The 12,735-nt window shown below is 34.7% G+C and overlaps 1 protein-coding gene across 7 annotated transcripts in view; it reads right to left on the bottom strand.

Moving 5' to 3' along the window:
* The window catches only part of grh (grainy head), a 536,841-nt gene that overhangs the window by 511,854 nt on the left and 12,252 nt on the right, over positions 1-12,735 (bottom strand). For 5 of the 7 annotated variants that reach the window (XM_089650672.1, XM_089650677.1, XM_089650676.1 and 2 more), the window contains exon 2: positions 3,675-4,425. In XM_089650672.1, coding sequence (XP_089506798.1) covers positions 3,675-4,234 — 560 coding nt within the window. In that variant the 5' untranslated portion in view covers positions 4,235-4,425. Of the gene's footprint in view, positions 1-3,674; positions 4,426-6,943; positions 7,071-7,877; positions 7,982-12,735 lie in introns of those variants that run through there. The other 2 variants (XM_089650675.1, XM_089650674.1) reach the window with 2 other exon arrangements.

Below are 12,735 nucleotides of genomic sequence, written 5' to 3'. Positions count from 1 at the left end.
CAGATAATCGCCAGCTATCAAAACCCCAATTTGAATGAATTAATCAAAAGGTCAGAATATTCTCAGTGAAATTCTGTGAAAGTGATTGAGATGATCGTCCCGCGTTATGAGGCGCTTGGATGCTTAGTTGAATTGTTGACTGGGTCGGTCCAAACGAAGCGGAGACCGACCTTGTATGAACCAAGGTGAGTCCTTGGCACCTGCAAGATGTTGGGACTACTCCCGGCTACTACGGGCTAAGTCAGGGCACTTTATCTAAAAATTCTGCATAAATTGAATTTTTTAACCCCGATGTATCGTAAACTATGGTACATACAAAAATATCTTAATTTTACACTTTTGTTTCAAAGCTCCACAGCCCATGATCGAAATAATATTTTATTCTGACTAAAGTTGTGTTGACTTGAAAAGCTCACCGTTTAAATCTATTTCTATGTTTCTCATCCGCCAGGCGTTCGGTGACTTTTTTTAAGCTAAAAGAATCTCACAGACAAACAATGTGAAATCACATTTGACCTTTAACGTCTTAGAACAATGCAGTGTAGATCTAAGGTCCTTTCTACATCAAACTGTGACCTTCCTTCTAGGCAACTGGTCTCTGGTTCAGTCTAGCCAAACGAACAACGGAAAGGGTAAATGTGAGATGCTGCGAAGGTTTTTTTATTTAAGACCCTGCTGATAGGGTTGGGATGCGTTCGCATCCATTCAGGTATATACCTGCTGAGAGATAACTTTTTATATGAACCGATCTCGGACCAATTTAGGACCATCGTTACGATTTTTATTACACGGTGGGAATATCAAAGCGACCTCTGATGTAAAAAAAAAACAACAACAGAATTCGGCTATTGACGATCGAGAGATTTGATGTCTTTTTGAAAGCAACGTAGTCTCTATCAGAGATGCAACGAGAAGTTAATTCACAGAACACTGAATTGCGTATGTGCTTAAATTTGGATCGAAAATTGTTTGTTCTATTTCGCTCGCGAGATAAATTTTTTCCCTCTTAGTAAATAATCGTCATGAATTTAGTCAGAGTTGTGGGCAGAGAGAATGGTAAACTACACAACGTATTAAAATTGTGTAAGGGGCCGTTCAAGTATTATGTAAGCACTATAGGGGGGCAGGGGGGTCTTTGCTTTGCTTATTTTTGATGACATGGGGGGGTGGGGGGGGGGGGGGGGGTCGAGATAGTGATTACGTCAGCACTGCTCAGCAGTAGTTATTTTTTTTACACATTGGCAACCCACACATTGTCTATGTTTGAAAACCGAATACATATTCGGGGATTCCCACAAATAATTAATATGTTTAGGTACTCGCTTAAAAAACAAAATATATTAACAGAAAAATGCATATAGGTACCAATTTTTACGTAAGCATGGGAGGGGGGGTAAGAGCTTTGCTTACTTTTGGTGACAAGGGGGAAGAGGGGGTAAATAATTGTAATAAATCTGCTTACGTAATACTTGAACGGCCCCTAATGAATTGAATCGAATCGAATCGAATTGAATTGAATCAAATCGAATTGAAACGAATCGAATCGAAATGAAATGAATCGAATTGAATTGAATCAGATCGAATCGAATTCAAACGAATTGCATCGAAACGGATCGAATGGAATCGAATCGATTTGAATCTGAGCACACTCTCCTTGGGTCAATCACTGCAATAAATTATCGTCTATTACATACTATTCTGTTATCTTTATCCTTGACATGACATCTCAAGCATTGATGCAATTAATAATGCCCAGGCTTCCTGATACATGGCATATTTCATTGCATGTCCAAATCATCTAAGCTTTATTTTTAACATGTTAAAACATTAAACCCTTTTGAAAGTATTATAACTCGAAATTTTATATCTCCGAAATTTCTTCACCGATTGCTTTGAAAATTTGACACAATGTTGTATTCAAATAATTGTGTATTTTTATATACCTATATTAGTGACGAGTAAAAACATGATTTTTTGAAAAACAGCGCCGTCTGTTGGACTTAAAAGAAACACGCTCTACTGTTTATTTGTCTGCACGGACAGACTGACCCACAGCAACGCGTGGCAAAGTACAGCTAGTTTATTAATAAAAATACTATAAAATGTTATACTGCATGGTATCTTCAGGGGATTTGGCAGAAAAACGGCGCTATACAAATCATCCAAATATTATTATTATTATTATCTCTTATACTATCTGAGTATAAGAGATAATATAAAATATCCAGCAATGTTGCGTTGCTATGGGTGTTCAGTTTGTATTAAATTTATTCATCAGAGGTCCCATTAATGCTAGACGATAACATGTTTCTTCAAGACTATAAAATCACTATTATTGGCTGTGTTTTGAATTCTTCTCTTTCGTTTGCGACGCGAAAACATCTCGACATCATGCTTATTTTTGCATATCCAAAAACATTGCAATGTTTTTCGCTTTTATTCTGTTGTTGCAACATAAGGTAGTATCTTCTCGTATTGGTCTGAAACCAAATCAACTAATCCTTCATCTGTTACTCGATTAGATAATATGATAAATTAAATAGGCGTCAATTATACATTTTATTAGGACATTGCATCTAGACAACTACTCAGTAAACACGTTCTCTTTGGCAATTCATTCTCTTCAAATCTTCAACAGTACCAATTATGTTTTTCATCTCAATTTGTCTATGTATGTCAGTTTGAGATAAAAAGTACTGTGAATTGAATGGACTCGGGAATATGAAATCTCTCCAGTCTACAGCCTCCAGTTCTCTGTAGCCCCCACATCACACATGTTGCATGGATAAAATTTGACAATAAAGATAATGCAAATGAACCAAGTGAGAGTTTTGATATTGTGCAACGTTTGACAGACGCAACAAATGCATTAGGTCACACTTTGTATATGCCACATCATGTTTCGAGTTTTGTTAGCTCAGCAGGTCAATTAAAGTTTACAAATCATAATAATAATAAACCCATGTAGTAAGAACAAGTTATAGATGTGGATAATTTGATTTTTGATTATAGTAACACAGTTTTCTAGTGCGTAGGTGTTTCATTTTGAGCGCATTGATTGACGTCTTCTGAATAGTTGAAATATAAATTATTGACCATTGACTGAGCACGCAAAATTATCAATAAAATTTAACTTTCTATGATGATAAAATGAATCCTGACCTTTTAAGGTGAGAAAAAGTGTGAATTCATTTATTTACAAGTGTTCATGACAACATCGCTTATCTCATAAACTACAAATGTTTAGCGAACAACTCCTAAACTACTGATGGTTTCTCGCCAGTGTTTCCCACTGGTGGAATGAAGTGAAAATACTTACACTGTAATACAGTAAAATTCAATTTAAATTGTGTTTGTGAATAAACCATATAAATTCAAATTAATTTTCAACCGTTTGCCCACGCGATTAGAACCCACGACCTCTGATCTTTACTCCTAAGGAGCCATCATAATACAGTCCTGCTGAAATGTGAAATGCGTTATATGTACACCTGTTAGGACATATGAAATAGTAAGAGCATTAAATCATTCAAAGCTAAAGATATCACAACTACCCACGAAGATATTACCGGTACAAATTCCAGGTCGAAATGGCAAAAGACGTGTCTGCTGGACTCATCGCCATTTGCACATAATACACTGAAAGTAACAAATAAAAAAGTGGTAAATCCTACCTTTGTATTCCGATGACTTGTCCCATGTCGTCCAGCATGTGATCAGCCAGCACCAGGACAGTGGGGCCTGGCGCGCCGTGTTGCACTACCACCGACACGTCCAGTGGAGATCCTAGCCCCGAGACTCCTGAATGTCCGCTGATCATCTCCACCCTCTTCTGATCCGGGGTAGTCGTGTAGATCACCGTCTGTTTCCCATCCTCGTAAATCAAATCAATTGGAGTCTTCTCGTCGATGGATCCCATGTCTTGGTCGTACATATCTCCAGCAAGGCCAGATTTTTCTCCATCGTAGGTCAGCATGTCTCCTGGAGAGTGTTGATACATTATGGTTCCTTTTTCCGTTGAGTACATTTCTGCTGGGATGTTCTTGTCCGTGTAGATCACTTCCTGGGGGTAGCCGTCATTTGAGTCCATCTCTACCTTGTGGCAGTAGGAGAAGTCATGGACTGGCACAGGAGTCATGGTGGCCAGCACGGGCCGAGGGCTCGGCGGGGACCCTGGTGAGCAGTCCCTGCCTTGTTCGTCCCCTCTCCCTTCCCCACTCACGAGGGAAGCCATCCTCTTCTTTATTCGAATAATTTTCGAAGTATTTTATCAAAATCTCTTTTACAATATTGCACTTGGCGTCGCGTTGGGTGTTTATAACTAGATATAACTAAGGGTTCTGGCACTATAGCGTGTATGGCACTGGGTTACAGTTCGCTTAGACTTCACTCCGTCACTTCGTAGTCCGCAATGGCACTGATGGGCTGAAAGCACAAATAATTCAAGTGAAAACGTGCAAATGCATATTAGGCTGTCACTAATTACTTCTTAATGTATTATTCTGCTGTGTCAACGCGCGATTGCACATTTATAAACTAGTAACTTTGTAATGGAACATTTACTGTAACTTTGTTTACATAGCTTTTATATCAACAGGCAAGCGGTTTCGGCACAACCTTGCCTCCGCCAGGTCAGATATAAACTAAACCTCGAACTGTCAAAGGCTCGTTTATACTGAAACCTGGTGGTTTGTTGTAATAAAATAAAGTGTTATATGCAAACATTTAATTATTTTCGCTTTTAAAGAAACTTTTAAATACTAAATTAACACGGTTATATGCCTTCCACTCATTGTGAACATACTTGTTCAATATAACAATTGTGTACAGTATGTGGACTCCGCACCAAACTAAGTATATAATACTTATACACCATATATACTTACTTGAGGCAACAAATAGATTTAGCTTAGAGACCAGCAAATCTTGCTATGTTTTATTTTAATATAAATCATAACTCTATTAATATCATATTCCTCACCGAATGCTATGACTTATACGTGGCCGAAAATTAAGGCTTTGTCTTGTTCAAGATACCACACAGCAGAACAGATATTCTAGCACTACATAGCATGACACGAGAAATGGTGCTGTTGAATGAAATTTCTGAAACAATTGATGTATCTAATTCTTCTTTATTTCCAGATGTTAGGAGTGTCAGAATGAGAGGATTGTACTGTAATTGGATTAAAAAACTGTTGTACAGAAATTAAACAAAAAAAATTAAGAAAGTATTTATACATGTGGTCAACGAATGCCCGCTCCATTCATTCCCCGGCGGGATTGATGAGGTTCACATGGCGACGCCTGAGGCCCTAGACTGGCTCGCAGACCTAGATGTCCCCCTCTGACCCCCCCACCATACGAAAGAAGAAGAAGAATTAATACATTTAAATCTAATATAATATTTATTGAGGTTGCATTGTTTACTGTTTACTTGTGAAGTGATTTTTTATGGTATCAACAGCATTAGATTTGTTCTTGTACCTATATTTATTTGTATCAGCCAAACACATATTTACTAAAAATCGGTCAATAACTGTTATTGTATGTATCCAAACGTTATTTAAGAATATCATTAACATTTGCTTTAGGTATTTGTTGTCTATAAAATATTTCAAAAAATATTATCTCATAGAGTTATAGGTGAGTGTGAACTGTTATACAATGTTGGAAAATAGGCATCACAATACAAAAATATTATTCTTACGGTATGACTTTAAATCAAAATATTGAACAGCGTATTATAAGACAAAGCGCATAATTAGCATATTGGTATCATAAACAAGAATATTCCATTTAAAACATGCCATCAACATCAACCTTGGGACATGAAGTAGCCAACGCATCTAACCAAAAATATTTTTAATTGTGTTTTTTTCCCAAACGTTCATCGTATTAATAAATGCGGGAAAAAACAGATTTATCGCCTCGAGTCGCTCGTGTATTAATGACTGCTTTAAATACTCGGTTCGATTGTTCGGATTCCGTTTATTGCTTCGGGTGATTTGTAAAAAATACAGGTACCTGTATCACTAAACGGAGTTGAGACGCAAAATGGCCACGGGCCGTCCAGGCGTTTGAGGTTTTATTACATTACTCGTACGTTAACCTGATAGACGCAACCGTATCATATATGAGACAGTAACTGCGGAACAGATAGGCGAATGTAACATATATGCTACATGTGGTTTCATAGCTTTGATCAATATTAATCCGATATTTACTAAAGTCTTATTTATTTAAAAATACTATAAACGATGGGATAACTCCACAAAATGACAATTCAACACACCTTTAAAAAGTGAACAAAAACTATGTTAAATTTTATGTTATTTTCAAATTTAGTATTTTTTTACCAACACACACAATCCCCGTGTTTAAAATTTAATTGTACTTAATGGTTTACAAACTAGTATGTTTTTATCTAAAAAGAAGCAAGCTTATTAGAAAGTATTTTTTGACGTGAAAAAATGGTTCAATCACATTGGTTTCAGTTCAGTATAAATCTAATCGTAAAAATAATAATTTTAAATTTTGATTAAAAATTGTTTTCGAGAACGACCTCGATTAATATCATGTGCCCCTACACTAAAATATTTGATTTATTATTTCATAACCTGGATACTACACTAACTTTAACACAACAAGAAGTGTAGTCGTGCAAAGCTGGCGCTTGTTTGCAGGTTCTACAAATTTAAAAAAAAATCACAATATATATCCAATCTAAGGAACTGCACAAGTTTCACTGGATATTTATATCGAGACTTTTAGCTATAAAAAAAGTTAGATCGATGAAGTGATCTTTCCATCTCACGTAGACTCGATTCGCGGAATAAAGCGATCATTACGTCACCGTCTGAGTGACTCGGGTCGGCGGGTCAAGTGCGTGCGCGCGGTTAATAAACATAAATATAAAATATGTGCGGGAATTAAAAAAAACCTGCTCTGAAACTCGTCCAGGATTTCCCTTCGGAACGGTAAATCGGGGGGCGGCCGACCGGATCCTGGATAACCCTCCCCTCAAACAGGTCCGGGGGGGCGGTGCGAACCGGGGGGCAACGTGAAATACCCGTTTGTGTTTTGGCGGGACGTTGTTGTTGTTACGTCAAGTGGCTCTAGCAGGTTCCACCAAACTAGTTCGTCAGGTGGTCGCTGGTCGTGTGGAGTATTGTGTAGATGGGTGAATCACGACGGTGCCGAGATGGAGTGGCGCTTAGTAAGGACACGTGGCCGTGGGAAACCAACTTTACTAGACGCTTTACCGCTAGTAATTCAATGTTAGAAACTGATACAAAAACCAGTTGTGAGATACTTAAAATTACAGGTATATCACGCACTGAAGACTAGACTGCATTTTCATGTAGAGAAACTGTTTATATTTATGGTTTAAGTTATGTATAATTTATTGAGAAGTTTGAGAAAGGAAGTAGACCCAAAAAAGAAGTTAACCTCAGATAAGATGGCTTGACAACCAAGAATCAACGAACAACAGAACTGCCAAATATCAACAATATTGAACACATGCGAAGAACACTGTCCAAAGATGGATGGCAAAAGGCTTGTTAAGAAAACAAATATATATTTAAACATAAACAAACCTGACTTAAAATTTTACTCAAACTTTTTCAGAATATTTTTAATAGAGGAATAAGATAAAAAGAATAAAATAATAATTTGTACAATGTTTTAATTAGCCTAGAACGATGCATTGGTCCAAAGCTGGACGCCAAAAGACTTATGAAGAAGATAATTTAATATTTCTTGTCTGTAGATTAGCAAAAAATATCTCAGAACCACCATAGTTAAGCCGACATATGTAATATCTCCACGGAGTTCATACTCTATTGGCTTGTCTATACGCTTATTAAACTAACAATGCCGTACAGAAGATCAGAAGTGGAATTCGCGAGAAATCTGGTTTGTCACGACGATTAATTTGGCCCACGGCTTTAACAATAACCGCGCGCCGAATGGGCAAAGCCAGTTTCCAAATTCAACACAACACAACGAACATAACACAGAGCAACATAACACAGCTCAACTTAACACAATGTGAACTTGGAAACTCGTTAGATGTCGGAGTGGGTGCAAGAAGATGCACGGAAGATACGTGACCTAGCAATATGTACGATAGTAGTATGTTACAGGGGCAAAAAGTAAACGTGAAATACCCGTTTTGCCGGGCAAAAACGAACCGGTGTTTTTTCAGACAGTACGCTATGCAAAGTAACAACACGCGGAAAAGCGCGACACGTGTGATTTGTTTATTGTCATTTCTGCTGTTGACTGGTTCGTGGTTAGTTCTCGCTTCTCATCGTCATTGGTATTATAGATAATAATAAATATATCACGTATTTCTATTAACGCTTTCCTCAAGTTCTGTATTTCTATAGTCGCAAATTATTATACATTCAAATGTATATGGCTTTTTTAAAAAAATTATTATCTATTAACACCTCTTTTAGGGGATTTTACATGTGAATAGTAAAACTTATGTATTAATACAGTACATATTGACTATACATAACCACACTACCCCAGTAACAAACTTTTGTATTTTTTGAGTGATAAATTAAAGATTTCCACTGACTCAGTATAATTATTTCCCTCCAAAAGTATTCTGGGCAATGAGTAATACTTATGGTAGTTAGTCCCATAATTTATGCACTGAAATAAATCCTTGACTTCTAGTATTACGTAGTAGAACCCGAAAGCTTATCAGGCAAGAAATTCCGGACCATCAAATGCAACATTTAGAATGTTATATAAAAATAAAAGTCAGTGAAATCCTTACGGCTTACAATTTAAGCATATTCATTTCATTTAAAACGTTACTCAACGAAATTGTTGGAATATTCATTTTAAAACTTAAAAAACGTAAGAATTTATTTTGTGTTCTTTCAATAGCCTGTAGATGTATATTTTAATGTGGGTTCCATACGGGAGAATTGTTGGCATCTAACAGAGGCAAGATATCGCAGTGTAATACACTTAATATTGTTGAAATTTCGCTCTAGTTTTTTTCATGTTATTTTATAAAAATTGCATTGAATGATATAAATATTGTAAGTTGTATTTTGTATCTGCTGAACACCAGTGGAATAAACCTTATTATCTATGAAAGTGGGTAATGTTCATTGTACATAGTCCATATGTATTGGTATGCATACACAGTATGCCTGTAGATTCAAGTAATCAATTTTCAAGTACTATTCTTTACTGTGTGAATTAAAATAATTGTTGAATAAAATCTTGCGATCTGAAAATACTTTTATTTTTTGGGTTTTTCTGTGATTCGTTTTTCCGTAATGCGTTATCCAATCAGTTCCGAGAAATTTTTAGAATTCCAGTCTGCTATAATGTAAGTAAATTTAATTGTTTTTCTTCGAACTGACTAATACATTCCTACCGAATAATTGACGTAGTAATAATGACTAAATAGTACCTACTTAACAACGAGAAGTCACGTGGGAATTATAAATGTCACCATTTTAATTAAAAATCACCACAAATTCTCTGGAATTGACACTTTACAACTAGCGCATACCCGTAAAAGATCATTGGAAAGATCGTCTGAATCATTGATTATTTAAAAAATCATTTCAATTTTTTTTTTAAATAATAAAATATTACATTATAGGTCAGTACTTTATAGTTTGTATGAATTCTTTACAAAACTGAATCCATTTTTTTTAAATGACACTTAACTTCAAAGCAAACTTTGTGGAACCAGATTTAATGCAGAACTAGTTAACGCACGCACAGACAACCGAAATTATTATGTTTGATTGCTTTCGAAAATGTAGTTATTAAATTTACACTCTCCAATATGGAGGTTCCATAAATTTTATTCAAAATATTAAACGTGTTATTAAATACAGTATTCATAGTTGTTATTGTCTTCAAAGGTAGGTAGGTTGTCTCATTCGCTCTAAGAGTAATAATATGCAAACAAATGAACAGAGTCCTGGGCAAAATCACCAGCCCATAGAAAATCCGCCGGTGAATCTGAGAAAAATATTTCAATCGTCACGCGATTAATTCAGTTTCATTATGAAATCATGAGGATACCAATTAACTAACACTTATTAGACAAAGCGTGGGAACAATCCCAAGGTGTCACGTCAACCGTGAAAACAAAACAAACCACACTACCTCCTGTTAACTGCTACCTGTAATCCGAGTAGCGTTGTGTTGTATCCTCTGCTTCACCATTCGGGTGGTAATTGAATCAACAACGTAGAACGTAGTAGACGTAAAATGATTATGCAAACGGTAGATGTTGATAGTACGCCGGAGCTGGTAAATTATGAGATACGCTCTGGGTACCATTTCAGTTGGAGAGGTAATAAGGAGTATAAGGAGATGTTAGCCTGCGTTTTGTGTTGGTTAACATTCAATATTTTTAGTCAAGAAGTTGTTTTTTCTTCTTTATAATATTAGTAGTTAATACCTACTTCAATTTTATTTTTTTTACATCCATCTATTAGAATTTCTCTTTGGTTTTCATGAATGAATGAAAGCAAATCTTATAAGTGGAAATTAATCCACTTCCCGATATTCGATCTATCTGAAACTCGGAAGATATACTCGTTGTCAATGACAATGCATTTTTTAAATGTTGGTGGCAATCACGCATACACATGCGTACATATAGTTACAAGCAATCCCTTCTTAGTCTAATTCTCTTTTCTTATTTACATAAATGTGTTATTTACATTTATGGAGATTTACTTTTTCTTATTAAAACTGCTTATTTTTACGTATGCCTAGTTTATCAATACCTAATACTGTTTTTTAAACTATTTTTTGAAATGTTATTATTATGAGCTTTAGACGCTAGCATTTATGCAAATTTAAAGTTGAAATTCGAAATTCCTGTTTTTATGTAACTACATATGTATGTAACTATATGTGGAATGTTCCATGTATATATTGATATATATATTTGTATAAATGTATATGAATGTGTTGGCATATATATGTACCCGCCTCAGGACAAAAATCTTCTAGTGGGGCGGGTTACTTTCATGTTTGTAATTATGATTATGTTATTGCAATAAACGCCCGGGTTGCCAGAAATTAAATTTAATTGAATTTTAATTTTAATTATTTCTCTGAAATTGGATGTAAAAATAAATTACAGCAGTTAAATAATACAAAATAAATCATTTTAAAAGTCACATAAGTTAAAATCCAGTCTCTGGGGAGGAAGGTTGAATCCTCTACCAAAAAAAATGTATATATTAAAATAACTGTCAATAAAAATAGCGAATTACGAAAAAAAAACTCTGCATTTACGAGTTGATTAGTCATTTATTAGTTGTCAACAGAGCTGAAATAATAATCATATCTTTGATTCATGTGACCGTAGGTACGTACATGCCAACAATAAGCTTATTTTGCTTGATTGCATAGAGATTATAATTTGATTCTCAACAAATTACTTTCCAACCAAATAATATAATTATCTTTTTAATGTTTCTATATAAATTGAAAATGATCATATTTACTTAAGAATCTTATATCAAATTATACTAATCACCTGACTTCTCTACTAAATACAAGCGTTCTCTTCAATAGAAGAGAAAAGTGCTCAACGCTATTGAGTTTTGTTACATGAGTATTCTATAGATCAAGTTATTCTTTGACTAAAGATTTTATCTTCATAGTTTTTTTAAACTTTAATTTTTAAGTGTTTTTATGTGCAGTTAAATGGCAAAAATAACCCTGATGCTGTATCTAACCTTACTATTATCTCCCTTTAAATCTTGCAAGATAACTGATGTGTATACCTAGACAACCTGTGATTAAGCATTTGTGATAGACCTTGATCTTAGAACAGCCTTGAGTGCGGCGAGACGGAAGAAGATTTCACCGAAAAATTGGTATGGCCATTTAGAAATGAACCTACAATCCTTAAATATTTATTAAAAAAATTAAAATTGTTCCTACATCCAAAATATATTGATTTGTGACGCGTTGTTTCACAAAATTTGAACAATTCATCAAATTTAAAAGTTGATTCTCAAGTTCTGTGAAGGTTCTATTCATGTTCTATTATTATATCATTGTTGGCTAGTTACTTCACAAAACTGAAATACCTAATAACAGAAATTGCGTAGAACCTTCATAGAACGTGAAAATCATCTTTAAAATTTGACGAATTGTTCAATTTCTGTGAAACTACCTTTCTTTTTCATATACAGCAATACTGGGCGGGCGGCGTTTGAATTTTTAAAACTATCAGCAAAATTTACGGTTTTACGCTTTCGAACTTCCTTTTAACAACATTGTAAACAATCTCTTTTTAGTTTTAAATTATAATTATTATGATTGCTGAATTAATTCATGTTTAAAAAAATACAGCTCAAAATTCGATAACGTCCTTTCAAAGTTTACATTTGACGTCTTCTAACATTTTAAAAATAGCAGTTGTAGACGACATGTGCTTATTAAAAAATGTCTATGGCCGTTCCGAAATCAATAAACACTTTTTGTTTATTAAAAAAATAATAAGTTTATTATGTCATCCGATTTCAGAAAGATGTGTAAATGGGAAAGTGTATTAATTTCCTCTCCCAAGATTAGCATTCATTCATTCCCTAAAGCAAAATTGACGTTTAAATAAATGTACATATTTAAAAATGCTTAAAGTTTTAGGTACCAAAAAGTAATACGTATTTTCAAAAAATTGCAACAATATTTTAAAAACGTTAAATAATTTCAGAC

Source organism: Hesperophylax consimilis, chromosome 3 (assembly GCF_061612785.1).
Source record: "Hesperophylax consimilis isolate HC1 chromosome 3, BYU_Hcon_1.0, whole genome shotgun sequence".
NCBI classification, from domain to species: domain Eukaryota; kingdom Metazoa; phylum Arthropoda; class Insecta; order Trichoptera; family Limnephilidae; genus Hesperophylax; species Hesperophylax consimilis.
This window is presented reverse-complemented; position numbering and strand designations above follow the sequence as displayed.